At 51.4% G+C, this 26,794-nt stretch overlaps 1 protein-coding gene across 2 annotated transcripts in view; it reads right to left on the reverse strand.

Annotated features, from left to right (window-relative positions):
- The window catches only part of Gsg1l (GSG1-like), a 213,914-nt gene extending 189,372 nt beyond the window's left edge, over window positions 1-24,542 (reverse strand). Inside the window, exon 1 of one of the 2 annotated variants that reach the window (NM_001419662.1) lies at window positions 24,016-24,542. In NM_001419662.1, coding sequence (NP_001406591.1) covers window positions 24,016-24,334 — 319 coding nt within the window. In that variant the 5' untranslated portion in view covers window positions 24,335-24,542. Of the gene's footprint in view, window positions 1-10,290; window positions 10,564-24,015 lie in introns of those variants that run through there. The other variant, XM_039094643.2, reaches the window with a different exon arrangement.
- Between the last annotated feature and the right edge of the window lie 2,252 nt (window positions 24,543-26,794).

The following is a 26,794-nucleotide window of genomic DNA, read 5'->3' on the forward strand; positions in this document are numbered from 1 at the left end:
GAGAGACCCACAGGACCCCTCAAAGGACGAGGAAGATAGCACATGATCCTGGAGATGCAGACGAGAGGAGCCAGCAGCCCTCTACAGGAAGCGCATCCGTGTCTCGGGCAAAGCTGGCTGTAGTCTGTGAAGATTTGGGGGAGCCATGTCTCCTTTATTTTGTGCCTGTCAGCCCCAGTTGTTCCTTCTCACTTCAGATCACAAGAAGCCTCTGAGACAAGTAAGGAAACCTCTGGAATCCAAGTGCAAGCAGCCACGCTGCCACTTCAAGCTCATGACAGGTTGTTGCTACTTTTTAAAACTAGGTTAAGTAAAAAATGAAATGCCCAGAGCTGAAGTGGCTCATGGGAGATCAACAGGCCCGTATCTACTTCATGCATCATCCTGAGCCAGTATCTCCAGTCTGGGAGACCAGTACCCCTGGTCTCTGACTTATTCTGTCATCTGCCTGGCTAGCTGGCATTGCTTCTGAGATTTCACACATTAACAATCAGGTTTGGATTCAAATTCACCCCCTCTCACTAAACCTAACAGAGTCTTGACAAGAAGCCTGCTCCCACCTTGGTCTTTCTTCTCTCAGCAATGGGCACAAAAATCCATGTAGTTCCACCTACCTTCCCCACCTCCCAGGCCCAAGCCACCCATGTTTCAACCCTAAAGCACCTCCTGTTAAGCTTCCTGTTTCCGACTCTGTCCAACACTACACTCTTTGGCCAGTGTGCTCACTGGTCACACGAACCATATCCCAGCCCGTCACCTCCAAAATGAAAGCCCTCATATATAGATTGAAGCCCTTGCAGCCCCCCCACGGTGTGCTGCACGAAGCCCCTTCCATAGCCTTGAACTGTCTGGTACAGCCCACATCTGCTCAGAGTTCTTCCTCTAGTCAACGGAATCCAGTCCCACCCCAGGGCCTTTTCGCTTACTGCTCTCTCTCTCCCGAGTCTTTCTCTTCGCAGCCTTGGGTGACTCCCACTCATCTCCTCAGAAAGCCCTACTTTGTTCTTCACACACAGGAGAGCTCTGCCCCACATCTACACCCACAGGTCAGGAGAGTGGGCAGCACAGCACCATTTACCAGAAGGCTGGTGAGCAGTCTTAGCTGTGCTAGCAAGAAGGGAACTCTGGGCTCTACACCGCTTTGACCCTCCATTTTAAATCATGGACAAATTACTTTTGAATAATTAGTTTGTTTGTTGTCTAAATCAGGTCTTGCTATGTAGCCCAAGCTGGTCTTGAAGTCACCATCCTCCTGCCTCAGTCTCTCAAGTGCTGATATTACAAACACAGGCCATCACCTCCAGTTTCCATCCCTCCCCCCAAAACAATTAATTAAGGAAAGAATAAAAGGAAGGAAAGAGACAAGAAAAGCAAAGAGCTGAGGCAGTTTCCTGAAGAAATGGTTCGACAAAGAAAACCTTTCAGGGAGATAATCGTCATGTCACCGGCTGAACGGAAACAAAAATCAACTACTATGAACATCCAGCGGCGTAGGAGTGACTTGGAAAACAGTGCTCCGTGGGTAGGCTGGGGAAGCACAAAGGCCACTCACTCATTGTCACTACTAAGACCGCAGAAGTGGGGTGCAATGTTACAACAGCAATTGATCTAAAGAAAGGCCACAAAAAACAGTTTATCACCGAGCGATCGGAGCACAGTGGAGGCCAGAAAATTAACTGGAGATACGACTTGGTGTCTGGCACTGTTCCAAGCAGTGCAGGGCAGACTATGCATACTGCCCCAGCTCAGCCTACTTGCCCCCTAGGGGACAGATGTGGTGTCCTGGGCTCCTTGCAGGCCCTGAGTGGCCAGGACTCAGGGAGTTCCCAGCTACTGATACCTGCCATGGTCAGAGCTGTCCTACACTTTGAAGAACGCTGGACAGGATTCTGACTCCTAGCACTGGCATCTGCAAGCACTGTGCGGTGTCCCCCAGGAGGTGGACAAGTGACTTGACACCTCTCGCTGCCAGTCCACTTCTGTCCTATGGGAGGATAGGATGTGACTTGTGAACACACTCTCCCCCACCCCAGAACACAAGAGTCAGCAACACTTCATGCCTGGACATTTCCAATAGGTTTTAGAGAGCCAGTCAAATATAAAAAGAGGCAAGCAGTCTGTTCCCTGAGACCAGAGGGAGCAGCCACTGGAGACTGTCATCTGACACCCACTTATCACTCTGCACCCTGAAACCTTCAGGGTCCACATTCATGAACATAATGTCAGCCAGCATTGCATTTAAAATGCCACATGCAATGAGAGCCCCATCGCCACATTAGATCTATAGAGTGACCCAAATAATAAATCACTTTTAAGTCTTATTCAGAGTTTTCCCAGGACTGCAAATGGCAGCCTGAGCGCTCGATCTCCCACAACCCAGTCCTACGGATGGGAAGTCTACCTGCCTGCTGCAGCCAGGCATGGGCCAGCCTGCAGGCTCCAAGCTGGTAAAGCTTGAAGTAGGGCTGAGAGTTTACCAGGCCACACCTCTCTAGAGAACATTGCTTGTTGGTATAGGGCTCCCCCGAGCCTACAACTGACACTGTGACCAAAAGCTGTTGGGAACTGACCAAGAGAAGCTGGAGTAGGTGACATGGGGACACAGAAGTCAGCCTAGGCAAGCGATCCTTGCTTCTTGTCCACATACCTGCCAGCTCCCCTTGGCATCCGCCAAGTGATAAGGTCACAGTCTGGTGTCTCAAAGGTAAGTGTGTACAAAGGGCCTTGAAGATTCCTGTAGCTTCTGTGAACTCAGTGATGCCTGTCAAATGGTTATCCAGGAGCTGAGGAGACGTGGTCGCCTGTGTTCGTAACCCCAGAACCCAGAGTCAGAGACAAGGACGCCTGAAGCTCACTGGTCAGCCAACATAGCCAAAGTCCACGTCAGTGAGAGACACTGTCTCAGACAAGAGAGAGAGAATGGTACCCAGTGTAAACATGCACCTACATGCTCATGTGTGCACACAGGCACACAGGCACACACGCACGCACGCATGCACGCACGCACACAGAGCCATCCAGCAGGCACCACACAGGAGCACCATGTTGAGAACTGCCTCTACCATAGCCACCCACACATGTTTGACACTCACCAGTCCGCACAATGCCACAGGCTCCTTCCTGCCTAATGCTCTGACCCCGGCCACAGCTTTCCCCTGTCACAGATAGAGGCAGCTAGGGCCCAGCAGAGACCATTGCATGTCCCATAGGGTGTGTGAGAAAACTCCAGATCCCTCCCCACTAAGACAACCCCAAGTCATGACCCTTGTGCTGTCCCCTGTCTTCTTGATGGCTTCTCTTTCTCTGAGGAACCTGCCCAGGGTCCTTGCTGTCTATGACCAACTAAGTCCTCAGACAGGACCTCAGCAGTTCCCTTCAGGGTCAACCTCCATATACCCTCTTCCTCTTCATGAATACCTGGCTTGAGCTGAGCTTACGCCACACGGTCTCCTCTCATCATCTCTCTTCTGTGGTGATTCCGGGCATTTGACACAGATGCCCCCAGCCACTCACCCTCGTCCTTTCTTTCCTTGGCTTAAAATCCTTGTCTCCATAGACTCGGTGTTAACTACATGTCTCACACTCGTGAGTCAGGCGTCTGGTCAGATTCCTTAGAAAGGTGTGCACACCAGAGAGTGGAGAGTGCTTCTGTGGCTTCCTTCCCTCTTAGACGTATAAACCATCAATGGATGACTAGAACAACTATGCCTCCCATCAGCTGCCTAGCTCTGCTCCCAGGCCAATTCATCCTCCTTCCTCTTCACCCAGGCCAAACAAGACTGACCCTAAGTGCTTAAGTGCTCCCCACTAGAGAGAGAGAGAGTCCTTCCTCCTGCTTTTCATAACGTTTCTATTGATATTATCCAAGGTCCCATTCTAGTGCTGGGAAGCCATTTTTTGTGAGTGATACAAAGTAATTTTAACAGCAGCACCACAGTCCCAACAGTGATCCCCACATGGATTTTAAGTTCCTTCTCCTCTAAGTTCTCAGCTGACTGAAGTCCTGCTGGCAGCTAGCGCACCCTTTAGGTCCTGCTCGCTTGCTCTGTGGACTTGAACAGAGCTTACCAACAAATGTTCTACTAGGACAAGGCAGCTCCCCTACTCCCCATCTTTCTTCATATATACACATGCAAGTGCACATATGTGCACACACACACACACACACACACACACACACACACACACGAGACTGCTTGGTATCTATCTACATCTCTGATTGGTGCTGGGGTGCTGGGTTCTGATCAGGCCCTGGATGAACCCTCCCAGCACCATGGGTGGGCTCCCACAGCAGCACAACTGTCAGCCTGCTCCACAGATCTGATCCCCATCAAGCCCAGCTGATCATCAGCCTACGACTGCAGCTGGTCCTGCCTGGGTTCACGCATCTCCCAGCTGTGGCTGTCACTCACTGGCACAGTCTTGGAATGTCCAATTGCATGGCCTGTCACTAGATATTCATGCAGAACCCAGGGAAGCCGCCTGTGAACCCAAGGATGCTCGGAACCTTGTTGGTTCCCTGGCTTCAGGCAGGTTTTGTATTCTCATTCCCAATGGGCTGCCAGGTTGCTTTTAAAAATTAGCGAGTTGGGCCACATTCAAGAAATCTTGAAAGTTCACAGAGCTCCTGTGCCACAGTCCTGCAGAGAAAACTGCTTTTAGCATCGTTTTGCAGATGAGGGAACTGAAGATCCCAGAGGCTAAGACATACCCAAGTTCACAGAAAGAGGTAGAAGCAGCCTGCATCCACAGCACTTTAGCCTGGACCCTGTGCTCCCCAGGGTCTCCTCACCAGTTGCCCTCAGAAGCTTTGGGAGGAGGCAGCAGGATGCTTGTGGTAGACACCATTTGCACTACAGTTCGATTGGCTCCCTGAAAAGAAGGGGGGACATCTGTCTCCATGGTTACACAGAGCCTGAACAAAGCCTTATACAGATTCCCACAGCCTTGACCACAGCCACCTCATCCTACAGCCAATGGCCCACGGACGCTGCCAGCCCCAAGCCTGCCCTGCTTCTGGGCTCTTCTTGCTGCAGGATTCCCATTATTAACTCCAGAGCTTGATAACCACTGACTGTTTTCTAATTATTTACCAACTCATGTTGGTGGCGCCCACTAGCCGACAGCCCTCCTGAAGTAACCTGCCCACCTCCCAAAACTCAAATCGAGTTACAGAATTCACCCATAAATCCTCTCACTTAAGGCTCTGCCCTGGCCTTGGAAAGCCCTTGAGGATGCCTGTGTTTACACTGAGGGACACTTTAGGGCACAAATGATTTTTTAAGTTTGCCATGTGGGTCTGATTGTAAGTCAGCTTGTGGACTAAAAAAGGAACGTTCTGGATTCTCTTTCTTTCTTTTTAAAAAAAATCTCTGGAAATGGGAAAATGGATGGGTTTCACCTAATGTGCAAACCTAACTAGTGTGTAATCATTAAGGAGAGTTCCAAGGCACTCTCTGAGGTTTCTGGGAAAAAGCGATATGATCAGGATAGTGACTGGAACAAGGACACAGGGCACTTGTGCCCTGCTTTCCTGTGACAATAGTCAGTGTCTCTGTGAAGGTCCCATATAAGTTCCCAACTAGAAATAAATTCCCCCCCCAAAGGATACTCGGGGACGTTGCAGATGTCTGTGGTTGTCCCAGCTGTGGGTGGCAGCTGTAGATTCCTAGTTGGCAGAGGACACCGCTGCTCTAGAAACCCCACAAAACACAAGACAGTCCCACAACAAAGCCTGAACTAGCCCACAACAACAGCAGGCAAGAAGTCCTAGGAGAACTCACATGCATATGCAGGTGCACACACATACACACACATGAACATATAAATACATGCATGCACACATGAGTACATACATATGCACATGAACCCAAAGGCATACACAAACATACACACAGACACACTCCTATACACACAAACGTATCCTCGCACATGAACAGGTCTGCATGAACAGAGTGTGTAAACTATGTACACATATGAACACACATGCTCCATGGGCACACAGACACTGAATGTGCTCATGAACACATGCATGTGTGTATGAATGCACATGAACCCGAATAAACATGAATGCACAGTCACGCAGAACTCTCTCTTCGGTTCAGCAGTCCAGAAGTGAACACAGATGTGTCTACACATTAGACATTAAAACACCTGCTGTATCGAAATTAAAACACCTGCTTTTTCTCCTTGCACTGCTCCCTCCCCTGTGTTTGTAATTCTCAGAGAACGGTATCACCCGCTAGTCTATGAAGTCAGGCATCTAGGGTTCCAGCTCCTGGGCTTCCTTCGTCAGCTGTTGAGGCCTGTTGGGTATTCATTCCCAACACCTCCACTCCACTGCCTCCATCTTCACAGCTCTAGGTGCCAGCCTCTTCTGCCTGGACCACTGCGAGCCACACGTCTGCCTCCAGGTCCCTACTTGCACCTCAGGGCCTTTGCACAGCCTTCCCTCTGTCTTGTCCTCTCTCCAGCTCTCCACTGGGAGGCCCTGTTTGAGCATTTGGGTCCCAAGGGAAATGCCATCACCCCAGGGTGCTCCCTATCTCGGCCACCCTAGAGAAGGTCTTTCCTCAGAAACTGCAATCTGGTGTCCCATGCTGGTGTTTATCTACATTTTTGAGATGAGGTCTCACTATGTAACCCAGGCTGGCCTCAAAGAGGTGATCCTCCTGCCTCAACCTCCCAAGTTTGCAACTGCGAGCCGTGCCCTGCTGTCTACATTACTTTCTTTCCTTGTGCTTCTGGCTCCCAGAGCCATGCTAATTGCCTGCTCCTTGTGTGCTCTGAATGGGAATGGCCCAAGTAAGCCCATGCATGTTCAGCTACTTGGTTCATGGTTGGCAGAACTGTTTGGGAAGGGTTAGAAGGCATGGTCTTGTTGGAAGAGTGTGTTACTCAGGATAGATCATTCCAGGCCTAGTCTTTTTCTCTGCCTCCAACTCGTGAATCAGGATGTAAGCTCTCAGCTCTGTTCCAACGCCTGCCTGTCTGCTGTCATGTTCTCCACCATGATGGCTCTGGACAAACCCTCTGAAACAGTCCCCCGATTTAGTTATTCATTTGGTTGGTTGGTTGGTTGGTTTTTCAAGATAAGGTTTCTTTATGTGACCCTGACTGTCTTGGAACTCACTCTGTAGACCAGATTGGTCTTGAACTCAGAGATTTGCCTGCCTCTGCCTCCCAAGTGCTGGGACTAAAGGTGTGTGCTACCACTGCCCAGCTAAGTCCCTCAATTAAATACATTATTTTATAACTTGCCTTGGACATGGTGTCTTTTCACATCAATAGAACAGTAAATAAGGCATTCCCTCTCAGCACTGCCTCCTCAGAACAACAGAAGATTCCTAAGAGCAGACACCTTGGTTTGTTCCTCGCTGTATCCTTAGTACAAGAAGGAAAGAAGAGGAGGAGGAGGAGGAGGAAGAGGAAGAGGAGAAGGAGGGGGAGGGGGAGGAGGAAAAGATGGAGGATGAAGAGGAGAATGAGGAGGAGGAAGAGGAAGAGGAGGAAGAGGAAGAGGAGAATGAGGAGGAGGGAGAGGAGGAAGAGGAGGAGGAGGAAGAAGAGGAGGAGGAGAACTGGTGCTGCACATTCAGCAGAACTCAGAAGTGTAGTGACCACAAGTGCCAGGGATGGGTACTTCCGGCTACTGGAAGGGGTCCCCAAGAAACAAGAGCCTCATCTGCTGGACTCTAGTGGCTTGAATATGCAGCAAGACTTGCACAAGGCTCTGGAGACACCAGTCGAGGCAAGCTGATTGGCCCAGACATCTCTTAGAAGCAACTCAGACACAGCAGTCCCATACCTTCCTGTTCAGTGTCACAGCCTGTCACACTCTCCACCTTCCAAGTGTTCTATAAGGACTTGAGAACAGCAAACATGTCCTGCGTGTCCTAGGGGTTGACTGCCAGCCACAATCTGAACAAGGCCTAGGAACTATCCCACTCCATCCCCAGCCCCATGTGGATTTTTAGCCTTGTTTTATTGATGAGTAAAATGAGGCACCATTTGGTAGAGTGATTTTCTCAAGATGACACAGGAGACTCCCTCACAGGACAGAGCCCCAGGCCACCTGCTGTTCATCTGCAGTGTCTGTGGGACAATGGTGCTGGGGGTGGGGCACAGGGGAGAGTCTGCCTTGATGTGCAGTGCTAAGCGGATCATGGACATGGGGTGAGAGGACAGGAAGTAAATGGATGAAGAGGCACAGTTCTAGCTCCCCTCTTGCCTCTGAGTCCTGTGCTCATCCTTTCTCTCACTGAAGTCTTCTCTCAGCAGAGGACGGAGCTTCTAGGACAAGCCCAGGGCCCTGCCTAGCCACCTCACACACAACGCTCAGGACTCAGAAGACGCAGTGGCAGGTTGCAAGTTTCTGGGAAACTGGCAGTGGCCAGTTGTCACTTCTAGACCACACAGAGATTTCCACAAATCCACTTGTCACTAGAGGCAGCCAAGAAGGATCACGGACTGCCACTGCTCTGCAGCACCACACACCCCACACACTCCACCTCCTGCTGCACCAGGGTCCAGACCAACCTGTTCACCCCCATCACCACTCAGCGTCCACGATGCCTAGGGCTGAGAGTCATGGCATTTGGGGGTTGCTCTGTTGGTAGCTGAAGGACAGAGTAAACCTGCAGCTGGAAGGACGGAAGCACGCTGGGAATTGGAGTTGCACGCCATGCCTTTCTGTTAAAACAGGACTACAGACTGTCTCCGTGGCAGGGAGCAGGCCTTCTCCCATATTCAATCCCCAGGAGGTGAGACAGAGAGAGAGCCTACCTGCAGATATCTGTACCCTGTAAACCCAGAAAAAGCAAGACTCTGAAAGAAGCTAAATCCTTGAGCCAGACATAGAAGGAGAGCAAAGAAATGAAGGGAAGCAGGTGAGGAGGAGAAGAAACCCGCACCAGAGAAAGCCATTACCCATCTGTGAATAAAGGAGAATCCAGAAGGTACCCTTTCATCCCCAAGGATAAGAAATAAGGAAGCCAAGGGGAGGGTCCACACCAGTAATCTCAGGACTCAGGAGGCAGAGGCCAGCCTGGGCTAGATAGGGAGACCTTGTTTCAAAGAATAAAAGAGAAGGAAAAGCCAAGAGGAGGAAAGGGAAGGAGGGAGGGAGGGAGGAGTGCAGCCTGGCACACTCAGGTGGGGGGAGTCGGGCTCCTTCTCACGCACTCACTGTGAGAAGTGCAAAGTCATTCCTGAAAGCGTGTGTTCAGATTCCCACGAAAATATAAACCCCCAAGAAGCCTCCGGCGCTCGGGAGTTACGGACAGATTTAGCCCAGGAGAGCTGCCAGGCAGGCGAGACGGGAGCCAAATGAGGAAGGGATGGGCCCCGGAAAGAGCTAGAAACACACAAAGGGCAGAAAGACACACTTGCAGGAGCTAACTGCGGGCTCAGTCCTATGAAACAATCGCTCCAACAGTGTCAGCAGCCTGAAGCTCGGACCTCACTCCCAGAGGACAAATATGACCAGTGGGAACCGTAGCTAGCAGAGCTCAGGGACAGACAACAAGTTAATTAATTAGTTTGTTTATATCTGTTGTATTTATTTAGTACTCATTTATTTATTTATTTAGTACTCATTCGCAGTGGAAGCCAAGGCCTTGCTAGGTAAGCACTCTACCACTGAGCCACATCTCCAGAACTAGCTTTATCTTTAACTTTTTGCACTTTGAGCCAGCGTCTCACTGTGTAGAGCAGGCTGGCCTCAAACTCAGAGATATGCCTCCTTCTGCCTCTGGAATGTGGGATGTGTGGGAGGGTGGGCAGCTACAGAAGTATGACATTCTCCAACCCACCAGCCAAGGGTTTCCCTTTCTTTGATATGTGTTCTCTATACTGGAGCTGGAACTAGGGTCTAGAACCTTCTCTACCATTGGCATCGCCTTACCCATTTTTAGAAAACCAAAAAGAAGCAAATGCAAAACACAGCACAGAGGAAGCAAGATCCTCAGTCTACTGAGAGGCCTCAGAGCTGGTCTGGCACGGACACACCCTGGGCACAGGGCAGAGAAGTGGGAGGTGTGCATGTCTGGGATCCCAGCACTAGAGAGGTAGAGACAGAGGATCTCTGAGTGACAGGCCAGTCTGATCTACACAGAAAGTCCCAGGCCATCAAGGGTTACACGCAGGATGGGTGGGGGTAGAAAAGTGGGAGGTGCTTGAGGCCCAGAGGTGCCAGGGGCTAAGGAATGGGCTCTAAACTATCTAGACTGTAAATGCCAGCAATGAAGCCAGAATAACCCCAGCAAAACTGCAAGACAGAAAAGAACCAACCTGGAAAACAGACCAGCAGTCAGTCCCATCAGTGAGTGTGTTCTGGAGGAGGATCAGAAATGAAGCAGCGTGAAGACTAAAACCTAGCGGGCCCACAGCTGCAGACGGTGGAGGGGCTTGAGCAACAGGAAGTCCAAGCTGGTAGTGGCGGCCTGGTGGTTTCCTAAAGAGTAAACTTTTCCCGGAGCCCCCAAATCCGCATTATTTGGTGTTAAGAATGGTGGTCTCTGTGTTCAACTGTTTACAGCAGAAGTGCGCATAATTACACCTGGCCTTGGAAGTAAATAAATAAGCAATGAAAAGTATGTGGGGAGGCCAAGGTTGCAGCTGTGGTAGGATGTGTGCTCAGTGTGCCCTGAAAGGGGAAGGGAAAGGGAGAGAGGGAGGGAGAAGGAGGGGAGAGAGGAGGAGGGAGAGAAGGGAGGGAGGGGAGAGAAGGGAGGAAGGGGGAGAGAAGGGAGGAGGGGGAGAGAAGGGAGGAGGGGGAGAGAAGGGAGGAAGGGGGAGAGAAGGGAGGAGGGGGAGAGAAGGGAGGGAGGGGGAGGGAGAGAAGGAAGGGAGGGTGGAGAGAAGGGAGGGAGGGGGGAGAAGGGAGGAAGGGGGAGAGAAGGGAGGAGGGGGAGAGAAGGGAGGGAGGGGGAGGGAGAGAAGGAAGGGAGGGTGGAGAGAAGGGAGGGAGGGGGGAGAGAAGGGAGGGAGGGGGAAGAGAAGGGAGGGAGGGGGAGGGAGAGAAGGAAGGGAGGGGGAAGAGAAGGGAGGGAGGGGGGAGAGAGGGGAGGGAGGGTGGAGAGAAGGGAGGGAGGGAGAAGAAGGAGGGGAGGGAGGGGGAGGGAGAGAAGGGAGGGAGGGGAGAGAAGGGAGGAGGGGGAAAGAAGGGAGGGAGGGTGGAGAGAAGAGAGGGAGGGGGAGGGAGAGAAGGAAGGGAGGGTGGAGAGAAGGGAGTGTGGGCAGGGATTTACTTGCTTATTGTTTCATGGTAAAAGGCTACAGACTGCGTGTCAACTCTGTGACATGCTGGTGACAGTGAGATGATCACTGATTGGTTGCCAGGGTTGGAAAGGAGATGGAGGAAGAAACCAAGCAATGGCCACAGCAGGAAAAGTCAGGGCATAGAAGACAGTCCCGCTCTTATCCAAGGCCTCAGGCAAAGCTACTCAGCATAACCCAGGATTCGCTGTGGCCTTGTAGGTGTGGGATTCAGGCAATAGCGAGCTGAGTGTGTGTCACACAGGAGGTCTCTAAATCTTCCATTCAGCTTGCTGTAAACCAAAAGAAAGTGGAGTCCATTAAGTCATAACCACCATCATCATCATCACAATCAACCCTTTCTGAGCTGATCTCTGTAAGTACCAGGACAGTTTTTAAAGCCATTTGGGGCTGGAGCAATGGCTTGGCAGTTAAGAGAATTGAAGAGATCCTGGGTTCCATTCCCAGAACCCACACTGTAGCTCACAACTGCTTGAAACTCCAGTTCCAGGGGATTCTGTGCCCTCTTATGATCTCTCTCTCTCTCTCTCTCTCTCTCTCTCTCTCTCTCTCTCTCTCTTGCTCTCTTGCTGTCTCCCTCTCTCTCGCTCGCTCTCTTGCTCTCTCTTGCGCTCTCACTCTCTCTCTTGCTCTCAAGCTCTCTCTCTCTCTCTCTCTCTCTCTCTCTCTCTCTCTCTCTCACACACACACACACACACACACACACACACTTGGGGGAGTTGTCTTCAAAACAAGAGGGTGTAACTCGGTTGGTAGAGAGCCTACCTAAGATGCATAAAAGCCCAGTGTGGTACCACATAAGCTGGGTGTGGTGGCACACACCTATGATCCCACCACTCAAAAGTTAGAGGAAGACAGATCAGGAGTTCAAGGTCATCATTCACTACGTAGAGAATTCTAGGTTACCCTGGGCTACAAGACACCTTGTCTCAAAAATAAAGGCTGATGGTCCCCAGAGTCACTTCCTTGACCCTAAATGCCAGAACACATGGATGATGTCCAGCAGATGTAAGGGAGACAGTCACAGACATCTACAGTTGAAGGCCACAGAGCACATGGTGAGCAGGAGCTGGGGGAGGCCAACCATGATAAGGGCAAACCCCATCTGCAGCACATCTGCCCTCCCATGTCTCCTCTCCCTATTTGCTCACAACGGAGCCCCTGAGACTGTGAGTCAAGATAAATCCTCTTAAGTTGTTTTATCGGCATTTAGTCACGACCATGAAAACTGGCAGGCCATCTTCTTCCGAACCGTAGCCAGGATTCAGCATGGGGGCTGGCTGGCACACAGCTGGTGGCCAACACACGTCCCATCATGCTGTTCATGGAAACCCACCAATATAAAAACAAGAACAGCTTCCAAAGAGGGTTTGAATCTGCCAATAGAAGCACATGCAGGCGCAGAATGGAGCTATGATCATTGTCACAGCCATGAACAAAACAGACTTCCGAAGCAATTAATGCCCTTCTCCTCCCAGAGATGGGATGTTTAGAAGTGTCAGCAAGTATTAAAAACTGAGTTTACATCAGTATGTTTTTAAGTCATTAGTAAAGAAAGCCAAACTGAAGCCACACGGGCTGCCGAGATGGCTAGGTGGTTCCGAGCACTTGCCGCTCTTTAGAACTCAAGCTCAGGTCCCAGCACCTGTCTCAAGTGGTTCACAACGCCCCGGCTCCATGGGATCTGACGCCCTCTGTTGGCCTACACAGGTACCTGTAACACTTGTGACTATGGGAATAAAAATAGTCCTTCAAAAATTTGGACCCGTGTGGTAAAATATTGGTAAATGATGTGACTGAGAATGGTGTTCACCTTTAGCCCCATCGCTGGGGGAAGAAGAAGGTGGATCTGAGAGTTCAAGGCCAGCATAGTCCCCTTAGCAAGTTCCATGCCAGCCCTGGCTGTATAGTAAGACTTTGTCTCAAAAAAAATTAATTAATTAAAGAACTATGAACTGAGGGCATTTGACCAAAATGGAGAATGGAGGCTGGCAAAAGGTCTTGCTGTATAAACCTGGTGACTTGTGAAACAGCTACATAGAGTGGTCCTCTGACTGGACATATTTGCTGTAGCATGTGAATGTGTGTGCGCACGTGTGCACACACACACACACGCACACATGCACACACACCATACACACATACACTGTATGCACACACAGATCATACACACCATACAAACACACACATACACACCATACACACACATACACACCATTCACACAATAACAAATAAATATTTTAATTAAAAGAAAAATGAAAGCAAATTGTCTTTGTAATAGAGTGAAGTGGTTAAGACCCTCAGCTTGTACCAAAAGAAAACACAGTTTGCATCTCGGCCCGAGAGGAGACATGGAAATGTGGAAGCAGAGCGTAGAGGAAATGTCAAAGATGTGACAAAGGACAGCAAGGCTCAGATATGAAAAACAGTAGTCAGAGGAGAAAGCGTTCACTAGGGAGCACAGCCATTTTATCTAGAGAAAAGATCAATTCCACAATTCCACAAAGAAAATATAACTGCCATGAATTTCCTCATGATGAATAACACAGACTCGGACTCAATAAAAACCAAGCCATCCCAGAGGCAAGCAAGAACAGAGAGCCTTGCTGCAAAGAGAGTGACCTGCTCCACCCAGCTCATGGAAGACATGGGGAGCAAAGCTGTGCACATGTACATGTGTGTGTGTGCATGTGCATGTGTGTGCATATGTGTGTACATGCATGTGTGCATGTGTACATGTATGTGCATGTGTGCGTGTGTGCATGTATGTGCACGTGTACATGTATGTGCACGTGTACATGTATGTGCACGTGTGCATGAGTGGGTGCGTGGGTGCGTGTCTGGGTGTCTGTGTCTATATGTCTGTGCATGTCTGTGTGTCTGAGTCTATGTGTCTGTGCCCATATCTGCACGCATAGGCACATGTTCAGAAGCCAGAGGAGGGTGTCGAGTGTCCTCTGTCCCTCTCTGCTTTATTCCTTCAAGGCAGGATCTCTCTCTGAACCCAAATCCTGTGCTTTGGGTGACTTTTTGACTGCCTGTCTCCACCTTCATCAAGGCTGTGGTCACAGGCATATGTGGGACCACACCCACGTTGTCCAGATGGTGCTGGAATCAGAACTCCATAGGTCAGCCATGCTAACTGCTGGGCCATCTCTTGGGCCCCAGAGTCTTCACTAGTACTCTTTGTAAAGACGCCTTAAAATACACTTAGGGACTCCACCTGCTGTTTCAAATAGAACGTTTACCATAAACACACACGTAAATGTATATAGGAACCTGTCCTGCTCACTTTTTCTAATACTCAGCCAATTAAAAATTAATGACAAAACTGTAAGCAAACAAGCAAAACAAATGCCCTGGGAAATTTGTAAACGCTCTACTAAATTATGCCTGGATAAAGAAGTAACAAAACTAAAATTTCAGAACTCGCAGAATCAAAACTGCAGCCGTCAAAATAGTACAAAATCAGTCTCAAAGACACTGCATCTGGGAACCCATGAGACAGGGCCAACATGGTACTCAGAGGCAAACTTGAAGAAAAAAATGCAGGCATCATTTTAAACTATGCAAACAAGATTTTTTACTTGAAAATATTAACAAAACAAACCTTGGGAAAGGTAGCCAAAAGAAACTAAGAAGGTGCCAGAAAATGTAAGAAAATAGAATTGAAAAATCCAAGATTCCCAGTTCTTTGGGAGAAAGGCAGGGAGAGAGAGCGGGGACTGTACACTGTCCAACGCAAAGGCTTCAGAGGAGGAGCAGGAAACAGCAAATTGTCAGTGCCGGGCCACTGGCTGAAGCAGGCTCCCTAGAGCCTCAGCCCTCAGACACTTTTACAGGACAAATTAGGAGAAAAGGAAAACTCATGTTTACTTGAGTTGAAAAAAGAGAGAAGCTTATAGGAAAGCCAGTATTTTTCTCTGCATTCTAAAATGTATGCAATACACTTGAAACTCCAGCTGAAAAAGTAAGTTTCTAAGAAAACACGACGCAGTAAAACATGAGTCAGACGAGCCCAGCCATGGGAGATTGGCCTATGGTAGTCAGAATATGTCAGGAGAGTAGGATATATCCTGTAGTCAGGAGATTAGCCTAAGGAAGTCAGCAGGCTTGCCGTGCTCTGTCGAGGCTGAGGCCAAGGCTCCAGGCTAGTCTCACTTAGTGAGACTGGATTAAAAACGAACTGACTGTCTCCACTGCAGACTCCTCTGTGTCAGCGTATCTCCTAGTGTATCCAAAGCTGCCTTGATGCTTCAGGCTCTACCATGTCAAGCAGGCTTGAAAGCCAGTGTCAGACCTTGGATTCACTCACTGAAGTGGCCCAGTGCCATGATGGACACCAGTGTGGGAGTTCCTCCACAGATTGGAAAAGGAACTGTGGTGAAACTCAGCTTCCCCACTCCCGAGGTTAACAGCAAGTTCCTGTGTTTGCATACTGCACAGAAACCCGCATACCCATGGGTGTACTGTGTGTGTGTGTGTTAGGTGTCAGGATATGTTTGTGCATGTGCAGGCAAGCATGGGGCACGTGTGTTCAGCTAAAGTCATGCGTGTTCAGGTGTGGACGTGTATGTATGCAAGTGGATGCATGGTTGTGGGCATGAGTATGCACTGTGCATGTAGATATGTGTGGCTAGGTGAGAACATGGGAGTATGTATGCATAAATGGAGGTGTTCATGAGTATGCATGAGTATCCATGTGTGTGAAAGCATGTGTGAGCATGATATATAGAGGTATTTGTATACAGATACTCATAGGTGTATGGGTGTGCTCTTGCACAAATAGGTTGTATGTGCCTGAATGTGGATGAATGTGTTCACGTGCATATATGTACATGTGCATGTGTGTACATGTGCATGTGTGTACATGTGCATGTATGTAGACATGTTTGTAAACGAGGGCAAGTTGATATGGGGTATATATATTGCATGAATGAGTTTGCATGTGCATTAATGTATGTGTGCCATGCATATGTGTGCAGTGTGTGCCTGTGAACACCTGAGGGTGTGCATGTGTGGCTGTGTATAGGGAGCATGCCTGTGTCTGCCTCCTTTCCTACTTATTTGTTTCCCTCTGACTCCCTGTGCCTGTCCCTGTCATAGCCTTCCCTTTTGCTTTCCATTCAAATCTGCCTCAGCCTTGCTCTGTGTCCCTCTCAGACTCTTCCTGCATCCTCACCACTGTGTCCCTATCTCCCTTCCTCCTCTACGGCTACCACACTGAGCCTGGGAAGTTGAAACCCAAAGTGGGATGCCATAGCACTGCCACACAGAGCTATCCCAGAAGCCCAGCTGGGACTCCTCATCCTGTGTCCCCTGCCCCAGTTGACTTCCCCCTGGCTGTGATAAACACCATGACCAAAGCAGCTTAGGGAGGAGAGAGACCTGGAGATGGGAACTGAAGCAGAGGCCTTAGAGGAGCACTGCTCACCGGCTCGCTCAGTCTGCTTTATTATACAATCCAGCACCACCTACCCATGATGGCACTGCCCACAACTGGTTAGGCTTCCCATGCAATCCATTAAACAGGTAGGTAGGTAGGTAGGTAGGTAGGTAGGTAGGTAGGTAGATAGGTAGATAGATAGATAGATAGATAGATAGATAGATAGATAGATAGATAGATAGATGAATATAAATAAAAAAAGGAAGGGAGGGAGGAGAGAGAGAGAGAGAGAGAGAGAGAGAGAGAGAGAGAGAGAGAGAGAGAGAGAGAAAGAGGTGTTCCTTGCCCACAGGCTGGTCTGATGGAGGCGCTTTCTCAGTTGAAGTTCCCTCTTTCCAGCTGACACTAGCTTATGTCAAGTTGACAAAAAACCCAACTAGCACATCCCCATCAGAGGCCCTGCACTCACAGCCAAGTTCCCCCAAAATGGCAAACTCGAACAGTGTGGGCAGCCCACCTCCGGGTCTGGACCACATTGCCACCCATGTGTAATGGAAAGGCAGCGGGGCTGTATTAGTCTCCGGACTGCTCCTAGACAGATCTCGACCGCCCACGGTGGCAGACAGAAGGCAGTGAGGAAGCACATGAAGGAAGTGACACAAACAGCCATTCTTGATGCCCTCCTCGACTTCCCAGAGGAGTAAGAAAGCCAGGGCTGCCTCTGGCAACAGGAGGGATTCATGAAAAGCTCTACTTAGGGCTGTACCTGCCGCTATCAGTCCCCCACCCAGGCTGGCACATCCTGGGACCCGAGAACCTGCCCAAGCCATGATCTCCTACCCACATGACCCCCACTTTCTAAGGACCCCAGACCTTAGGACAGCAGGGACTGGTCTCTGCTCTGCAGGTGCTCACCTGAGCACTTTAGGACAGGAGTACAAGCTGTCAACTCCCAGCCAGGCATGGTGGCACACATAGCCCAGCAGAGGATGTATCTCTTTGAATTCAAAGCCAACCTGGTCTACATAGCAAGTTATAGACCAGCCAACTCTGGGTGTTGTCAACTCTGTCAACTGAGTGAGACAACGTGTCAATAAACAATCAAAAAGCAGCACAAACTATAAAGTGTCCAGAAATCAACAACTCAGTGAAGTGAGAAGAGACTAAGGGAGGTGTGGCTGGTGAGTCTGGCTGTGGAACCACCGAGGACTGGGGAAACTGTGAAGAGAGGAGGGAGTACCAGGCTTAAGTACCTTTGCTTAAGCAAAGGCCCTGAGTCTGGAAAAAGTCTCACCTGGGAACTCCACGTCATCAGTGAGCAGAGGTAGGACTGAAAGAATCAGGGGTTAGACCAAGAGAGCATGGGCTATACAGAATCCTGGGACTGGTCAGACAAGAATGCCCAATGCTATTACTTGGGCAGCAGATAATCTCAAACCCAGGTCTGGGGCTGGGTGTGAGAGCAGCGGTGGTGTCCTACTGAGCTCCTTCACATGTCCCTGTCTCCTGGCATCACTGAGCTCCACCCCTGTGCCCCGTAGGCATCATAGCGACCAGACAGACATACAGCACCCTCAAATTTAATAAAGGAAAACAGCGGTCCCTCTGGTTCCGGGTTTCCCTGGGCAGTTCAGGAATGGAGTGATCAAGAGAGGAAGAAGGTACAGTAGGTTCATAGGGACAGCAGCACAGAACAGTCTGGCCTTTTACCACACACAGGGGTCCTAAGATGATCCTAGGTCCCCAGTGCATTCAACAGGGTCTACTGGGCCTTGCTGAGTGGCAGCAGTCCAAATCTGTGTCCTGTGGAGAAGAGGAGGGCAGGGAAAAGAGAAATGAAAGCTAACTGCCACAGACAAGCAGCTTTTAGCGCCGTGAGGAATAGAGAGAAAAGCAGAGCTGAACGGGAGGTCACTGACTCAACAGAACGCTCCCAAAAGCCAAGCTGGAAAAGGAGTGTGGGGCTGGAGAGATGGCTCAGTGGCTAAGAGCACTGGCTACTCTTCCTGAGGTCCTGAGTTCAATTCCCAGCAACCACATGGTGGCTCACAACCATCTGTAGTGGGATCTGATGCCCTCTTCTGGTGTCTGGAGTGTACTCGTATAAATAAAATTTAAAATAAATAGATCTTTAAAAGGGGGCCTAGCAAGTGCAAAGGTCCTGTGGCAGGAGTGTCTGGGTTGGTTGGACGACTACTAAGGTGTAATAGGGCAAAGGGATCAGAAGGGAGGCCAGAGCCACCCTGGGGAGGGTCCCCATGATCCTCACAAGCACCGGGAGCAGCAATGCAGTGACTCAGCCGGGATTTAACAGAACCCCTTCGGCTGTTGGCTGACTGGTTCCCAGGGCAGAAGCCAATCAGCCAGGGTCATAGGACAAGGCTGGCCAAGGAAGAGTGGGCTCTGACACGAGATGTGATGGGAAGGGTATTCTGTGGGACTTCAGGGTCAGGGGCCCAAGCTCTTAAAGAACTGTCAGGTACATCTATACTGTGGAGGAAGGATGGGGGATGCAGATCCTGTCTTCAAGTCCAGGGGGCTCTGTGAGCTGCCTCCATTTCCAGATACTGACCCTTTATTAAATGACACTGCAGGACCCTGAAGCTGCACATGGCCCATGCTGCTGGCCTGTGGCTTTTGACATACAGGAAGTATGTTTACCTGCACCTTGACACCAGATTGGGCCATAGAAAGTTTATCCACACCACTGGTTAAACCTGGTGAATCTATCATGAGGCCAAGGGTGGTCCTCCTGCCCAAGCTGAGGGAACTGAATCTCAGAGAGGACAAACTCCCACCAGAGGTCACACAGCAGGTAAACGGTGAGATGGGGACTAGAACCAAGACTGACCCTAAAACCTGCAGCCTTGAGAACAGTGCTCTGGCCCCTACTCGCACAGCAGAAACCGAAGCAAATAAATGTCCTTTTTATACCCAAGCAAAGAAAAGACAAGAGGCATGGGGAGGGGGGTGTGACTTGCAAAGCCACTTAGTAAGCAGCAGAGTCTGGGCTCAACCCAGGGCCTGTGACTCCTGGCATAGTGCTCTCCTCAGTGAGAAGGGCTGGAGGAGCCCCAAGAGGCTGATTGGATTGGAGGTGTGAATTCAAGGCATTCGGTGGGGGGAGGGGTGCACACGGGCCTCCTGCTTGAGTTCACATCCCACTTTGGCCACTTGCTAGATCTGTGACCTTGGGCAAGTCCTTGTGACCGTAGTACCTGCTGTTATGTGGGGAGAGGAGGTGGTGATCGTGGGGGGACTACGATGCCTTTCAAAACTCATCTACCCCTACGCACTCCCAGCAAGAAGCCTGTCTAGCATGATGCCCACACACTCCTGGGCACTAGCAACCTCCCAGCGGGGGGCATTACAAGGGTCCTGACTCATGCCTCCCCCGGGAAGGGAGTGTGTGCTAGCCTTGCATTGGAAAGTGTGGTCCGCCTCTGCCAGAAGCAAATTGGGTCTGAAAGAACTAATCCCAGGAGCCAGAGACATCAACTAACACACATTCCACAAAGTTCTGTTGAATGCCTACTGTGTGCTGCCACCCCAAGCTTCATATAAAGCCACAGACAGCATAGATAAGAATCCATTCCAGGGGCTGGAGAGGTGGCTTAGTGGTTAAGAGCACTGGCTGCTCTTCCCAAGGACAGGGGTTCAATTCTCAGCAACTGTCTGTAACTCCAGTTCTAGGAGACCAGACACCCACTTATAGCTTTAGTAGGCACTAGGCACCCCTGTGGTGCACAGACATAAAAGCAGGAAAAATTCTCATATACATAAAATAAAAATAAATAAATCCCAAAATAACTTTAAGCATCAAACCCCGAGTTCACAAAGCACACAGTGAACAAGTGTGGTTGACTACTGTGGACATGAGACTGATGGTCAGAATGAGGGGGTAAAGTGTATGCAGGAAACATGAGGTAGGGCCGGTCTTTGTGAGGTGGTAGGAGTGCCCTAGCAGACTGACATCATAGGAAACAGTCTTGGGTAGATCTGGAGAGAAGCGCTCAGGTAAGGGAACAGCCTGTGCAAAGGCCCTGGAGGGAGCCTGCTGTGTTAAAAGGCTGCATGGCTGGGATGTAAAGCCCTGGGACAGGAAGAGAGGTGTTCTGAAATGCAGGGAAGTGGCACCAGGCTTCGTGACTCTGGGCCCTAGGGACTGTGGGAAGGACCTAAGGGAGGGACAGTGTCCTTGGAAGATAGAATGGCTCAGGCCAGAGTAGCAGAATCGAGGCTTGTGCATAAACTGCTCAGTGCCTGTGGGGTCACCAGACCCCAGTCCCTGGGGCGGGATGGCTGCTTCCCTCGCCATCTGCAGGGCAGCAAGCAGAGGCTCTGGCCAAAGTCTCGTGGTAGCAAGAAGAGAATCCATCCATCCAGCATCCCACACAGGACAAAGCCAGCCTAGAGTCAGACTCTAAACCTACAGGTTCAGGGTCTCTGCTTCTACTTCAGGGCTGCCCACATGCTTGTACATCAGTCTCAGACCACACCTCCTCCCCACCCAAGGCCCACCCCCTTCTCTCTCCCACCCAGCCAGCCTTGCACAGGCCCACAACCTTGGGCTTCCTGATACATTCCTATTCTAGGCCACACACACAGGGCCAAGGCACACACATCACATAAGCAACAGTCAGCATAAGGTTGACATCCCCTGGCACCCCAAGACCTTGTCTCTTCTCCAGGCCTGAACCTTGCCCCCTTCTCTCAATATGGTCCTCCCAGTTCTTCTAAATATCAAACCCAGTAAGAAATCTAATTTGCAGGGAGGGACTGGAGACCATTTAGGCTGCTGTCCTCTGGCTGTGCACCACAAGGATGCCCAATACCTCCTCTTAGAGGTGGGAGAAAAGGGGTCTTTAGGGTGGGCTTGGTTGACTATGGGTCTGTTCAGGATAGACTGGAAGTGTCATCTCTGGGAAAGGAACCTTAGGAGATGTCCCCTCACAGGTACCCAGGGATAGAGAGACGAAAGCGTCCGTGCTTGAGGATCCCCAAGCTGGAGCCCCACCAGACCCAGCTGCATCGAGAGGGGGCCTAGTCCTTCCCCGGCTGCAGCGGTGACAGCAGCAGCAGCAGCAGCAGCAGCAGCAGCAGCAGCAACAGCAGCAGCAGCAGCAGCAGCAGCAGTGAGGGAGAATAGGGCAGGATTCGTTCAGGCCTTGTTGGGATGTTTTTCCCTCTTTGAGTAAAAAATAAAATAAAATAAAATCATCACAGAACCCAGAAGACAGGTTGTCATGGCAACAAAAGTTTGAGGCCAGGTACATCCTGACACCCTTTGGAGCTCAGTGGTGAAGGCAAGATCTGGGGGCTGTGCAGAGCAGTGAGGGAAACCCATCTGGATGGCCTTAGACCTCCCAAATTTTTCATCAGCCACTATTTGACAAGCTCAGGGGAAGACAATTGTGTTTTTTCTGGGAGGAACAAGCTGTAGTCAAGGAAAACCAAAGGAAAGCAGCACTCGGTTTTTATTGCCCAGAAACCTTGTGACTAATGGGGCCAGGGGATCAGGGGATGAATGTCTCACGTTGGCCTTAAGTTCCCCTGTCTCAGGTCCCCAACTGGCTCCTCTTCTCATCAGTTCTCTTGTTCTCTAGCCACCAAGAAAACAATCCAAGCTCCCTCATCAAAACCCCCTCAGCCTAATCTGAAAAATGGGTCTTCCACAAGCCTGGCCCAGAGGCTAGGATATAACAAGATTCCACAGGTGACAACTTTGCAGGACCTGGTGCTCAAAATGTGCAGGAGCTGACAGTGCTTTAAATACACTTCTGTTGATTTTTTTTAAACATTGCAGTTGTGCTTGGATGTAAAGCACAGAACAAGAGATGAGCTGCAGAGCTGTGAGTGGCAGCCTTCAGAGAACTTTCAGGAGAGCCACCAGACTCCAGTGAGAGCCCAGGCACACTCTAAAGGCAGGAGCAGGTTGGTTCAAGCTGCCAGGGACAAGGGCCATCCAGGCACTGTAGGGTGGCATGTCTCCCAAGGCAGGGCCTCCCAGATCTCAGGAACTGCTGCCTGCAGTTGGAGGAAGATCCACGCCATCCCTTCTCGGTCTTTGGGTTGTTGCGTATGAAGGTCTATGGAGACCCAATTGGAAGAAGGCACATGTCTCTGGTGCTCCGTGACTGCCGTGGTGTGGGAGGATCAGGGTTGCGGAAGCAAGAAGTTTTAGCAAGAGACTTTCTGGTTAATTTTTGGTTTTTCTCTTTCTTTCTTTTCTTCTCTCCCTTTTTAACCACATGTCACAATGAAATCCCAAGTCCTATTCAGATATTGTGTGTCTCAAATAGCCAACACGCTCAAAGTCACGGAAAAGTTCAATTGTCCACCCCCACCTCCTCTAAGGCCCAGCAAGTGGCACAGGATACCTCCAGTCCCTTCAGCCTGAGACCCTACCCGACATTTTTATTTTGTATGTCACACTGCAAGTGTTTATTAGCAATCCCCAGAAATGGGGGGCCCAGCAAAGACCTAACAAGAGTGACATCTTAAGGGAAAAAGGGACAATATGCTAGTGACTAAAGACAGGCTGGGGAAATTTCAGGCTATGCCGAGTGTGAGGAAGATAAAGCTACATGAAGGGGGAGACTGGGTTTCCAGCGGTATCCTGCCAAAACAGTGGCTTACTACAGGCAAGCAGTGGGTTGAGTCCACAGCCAGCACCACCCACCATATCGCACAGTGCCCTCTCAGGCAGAGGTCCCCTGAGTGCACCAGCCTTGCGGTCTATCTCTATCGCTTGGGGTATTCACTTCAGCCCCTGCTGTCTGGGTGAGGGGACAAAGGTGTTGATCTACTTTCTAAATAGCAAGCCCCCTCCCCAGTTCTGAAAGAGACTTGTGCTAAGCCAAGACTTCTTGGATCCCCCAGCTCCATGCCTAGAGTTGCCCCTGTTTTCCCGCCTGCCTCCCTTCTCTCCCTCCCACAGCATCCACTCCCGCATCCACTCCTGGGAGGGCTCCAGGATACCCTAGCTTGTAGAAGGAAATAAGGGTGCTCATCAGACTCCCCCTACTCCCTGCTTTTCCCAGCCTGTCGTAGAGGTTCAGCGCAGCTTGGAGATGAGAGTAGCAGAACCCTTAGGTTCCTGGCCCCTTAGATCTGCGGTGGGAAGGGTCTCCTACAGCAAACGCCCCCGGCCCCCACTATCACCTCCAGAGCCGAGACGGGGAGGATAGAAGCTAGGAGGGGTGCGCGGGGAAATGACTTCAAGCCGAAGAGGGACCACACGCCCTGGGACCTGCAGCTAGGGTGCGCGCCCCGGGAAACGGGACGCGCCACCTCCTCGGCCCGGGACCTGCGGGCGCGCGTCCCCGGGGAACCCCGCGCCAGCACTCACCCGGGCCACCGAGCTCTTCCTCGCACGAGTACCAGATGCCAGTATGGAAACGGCGCAGCTGGAAGCGCTCGTCGCCCGCCTCCCAGCTGTAGGGCGCGCCGGCCGGGCTCGCAGCAACGGGGGCGGCTGTGCTGTTGGCTGTGGCGTTGGCGCCCGAGTTGGGGCAGTTGGCGCCGCCGCCCTGGCCGCAGCCAGGCTTGGGCACCCGTTGCGTGCCCTGGCACCAGTACGTGGTGAGGAAGGCGGTCGTGGCGAAGAGCAACGCCAGCAGGTTCAAGGCCACGGCCAGGAGCGCTCGGCCGCGGCGGCTCGTCTTCATGCCGCCCGCGCCGCCCGCAGCTCTGCGCGAAGTTGGCAGCAATGCCCGCGTCAGCGCCCGCCCCGGGGCTCTGGTGCCTGCGGTCGGCGACGGCTCTCGCGACACGGGCCCATGGCCCCCGGCGGGGACGCGGGACGACGAGGACGCGGAGTGGCCGGGGCCGCAGAGTGGAGCCGACCAGCGCACCCGAAGCCCGGAGCGCGAGTGCGCCTCGGCGAGCAGCCGCCGGCGCCTGGCAGCGGCCACGGCGCAGGGACGCGCGCCCCTCCGTGGGGAGACACCTGCAGGCGGCCGGCGACACTGTTCAGCTCCCGCCCGCGCGCGGAGAGGGGGCGCGCCACGCTGGGCGCGGGCGGGGGACAAAGCCGCGCGGGAGTGGAGAGGGACAAGTGAGAGATCCCAGGCAAGGCGCTCCCAAAGGAGCCTAACTCAAGGCGGGAGAAGACCTCTCACCCAGACTCATAGCCCTGCCAGCTAAGCGACAAGGCAACCTCTGTGGGTCTTTAGGCTGTAAGGGGGCCTCTGCAAGGCTGCAAGACCCATCTGGAGCTTAGGAAGGGATGCGGACGCAGGGCCTCAGCGTTTGAAAGGCTTGTCCCTGGTCACCTTTGGTATCTGAGACCAATCCCTATCCACAGGCTCTCTGTCACTATGCGGGAGGGCAGAGAGCATGCAAAGAGGCAGGCTGCACAACGGGCCCAGCATAGGATGTGACAAACAGGGCTTTCCCACCCAGGCTATCCACACCAGTGATCCAGAACGTGATCCAAGAGGTCACAAAAAGGACAGCAAGTTGTGGTCACCCAAATGGGCTGTCCTGCAAGTCTAAGAATGCTGAATGCTTAAGACTGGCTGGATAGGGTTGGTCAACTAGCCTGACTTTGCAGTCAGTAAAATCCAGGACTTGACCAGCTGTGTGACTTTGAACAAGGCACTTGCCCTCTCTGACCCTCAATTTCTTTATCTATAAAAAGGGAAGAATGTGCCCCAGAGCCAGGGGCGGGGAAGGCACCTGGCACACAGTAGGCACTCAGTAAATGCTGACACTATTAGGAACATCTGGGCGAAGGAGTTGACGAAACTCAGACCTTTTTAGCATCTCTCTCTCAAACTAGGATTGCTCATTTATGAGCACCCCCATCCCCACCTCTGCTCCAAGACGATAAGCTACACCCTTCACTCTTCCCACTGCCTGGGGCACAGTGCCTGGATGCCCAGGGTGTGCAACCATTAATTGCACATTGATTGCAGGAGCTAATTTGAATTCTGCCCAAGCCAAGAATGACTCCAGCCACCCCCAGCTTGTCGAGTGGCAGGCTTTGCAGAATTCAAGGTTAACGGATTACGAATTGCCTTACTCCTGTGGGTGAGCCCCACTCACTGCCAGCTGCTGCCATGCTGCCTGGGGGGCAGAAGAGTCTAAAGCATTGTGGGCAATATCTCTGCCCACCTGGTGTGAGGACAGCCAGGGGAGCCCTGCACTTGCTTCTCAGAGCTCCTTTCTGGCCCCGAGCAAGGAGTTTCTAACTATTTTCAGAAGGAGAACTTCTGGGTTGCAATGGTGCATTCCAGTATCGGTTAATGTGAACGACCCGCCCGCCACACGGAATCTGCTGCTCTCAACAGGCATGCAGTATGTATCATCTGAGTCTAAGCCCGTCCACATTTAAAGCCAGCCCTTGGTCTTGAGACTCAGTACTCCTGTGGCAGGATGTGTTCCTTTCAAGCTGGGAACCCTGCTCTGGGCCGGGGGCGGGGTTGGGGGAGGGAGAGTTCAAAGCAAGGAGAACCCAGAGGAAAAAGTCTCAGGGACTACTCTTCTTAAGTAACACGGGAAAAAGCACAGACAGCTGTGAGAGAAGCACAGACCGCTGTAATATCCTGTCGAAGGCACCCAACCTCTTGCTCACTGAGCAGCCACTGTATGCTCAGCTCAGGAAAGAAGAGAGAACATGAGTGACATTAATAAAACCAGCGCAGACTGCACAGGGGTGAAGGGCAGGGAGGGGTAGATGTGGGCGGAGCTTGGAGGAAGGTCTCATAGGAAGGTGCATTGGAGCAAAGCCCTGAGTGGGGTGAAGGAGACACCAAAAGGCTCTCATTCAGGGAAAGAAAGTTCCTAGCAGGGGAACCAATGACCAGTGCAGGCCCTGGGGTGTTGGGGGGAGGGAGCACAGTCTGAACAAGGGACAGCAAGGGAACAGGAGAGAAGGACAGATCACAGAGATCTGAGTCATGTGGGGCCTGCAGAGGGTCTGGGCAGAATCTAATGATCTAGAGAGGAGCACTCCAGCTGCTAAGTGACCAAAGTTGATTGCTGATCAGCTCAGAGTAGGTAAGTGAGGCCAGGGGCCCAGGCAAGATGGATCAAAGGCCAGGGAAGCTCTGGGTTATTTCTGTTTGCTTGCTTGCTCTAGGCAATGCAACCCAGGGTTGGATGGGACCCAGGGTCACCGTCTG

Source organism: Rattus norvegicus, chromosome 1 (genome assembly GCF_036323735.1).
Source record: "Rattus norvegicus strain BN/NHsdMcwi chromosome 1, GRCr8, whole genome shotgun sequence".
NCBI classification, from domain to species: Eukaryota; Metazoa; Chordata; class Mammalia; order Rodentia; family Muridae; genus Rattus; species Rattus norvegicus.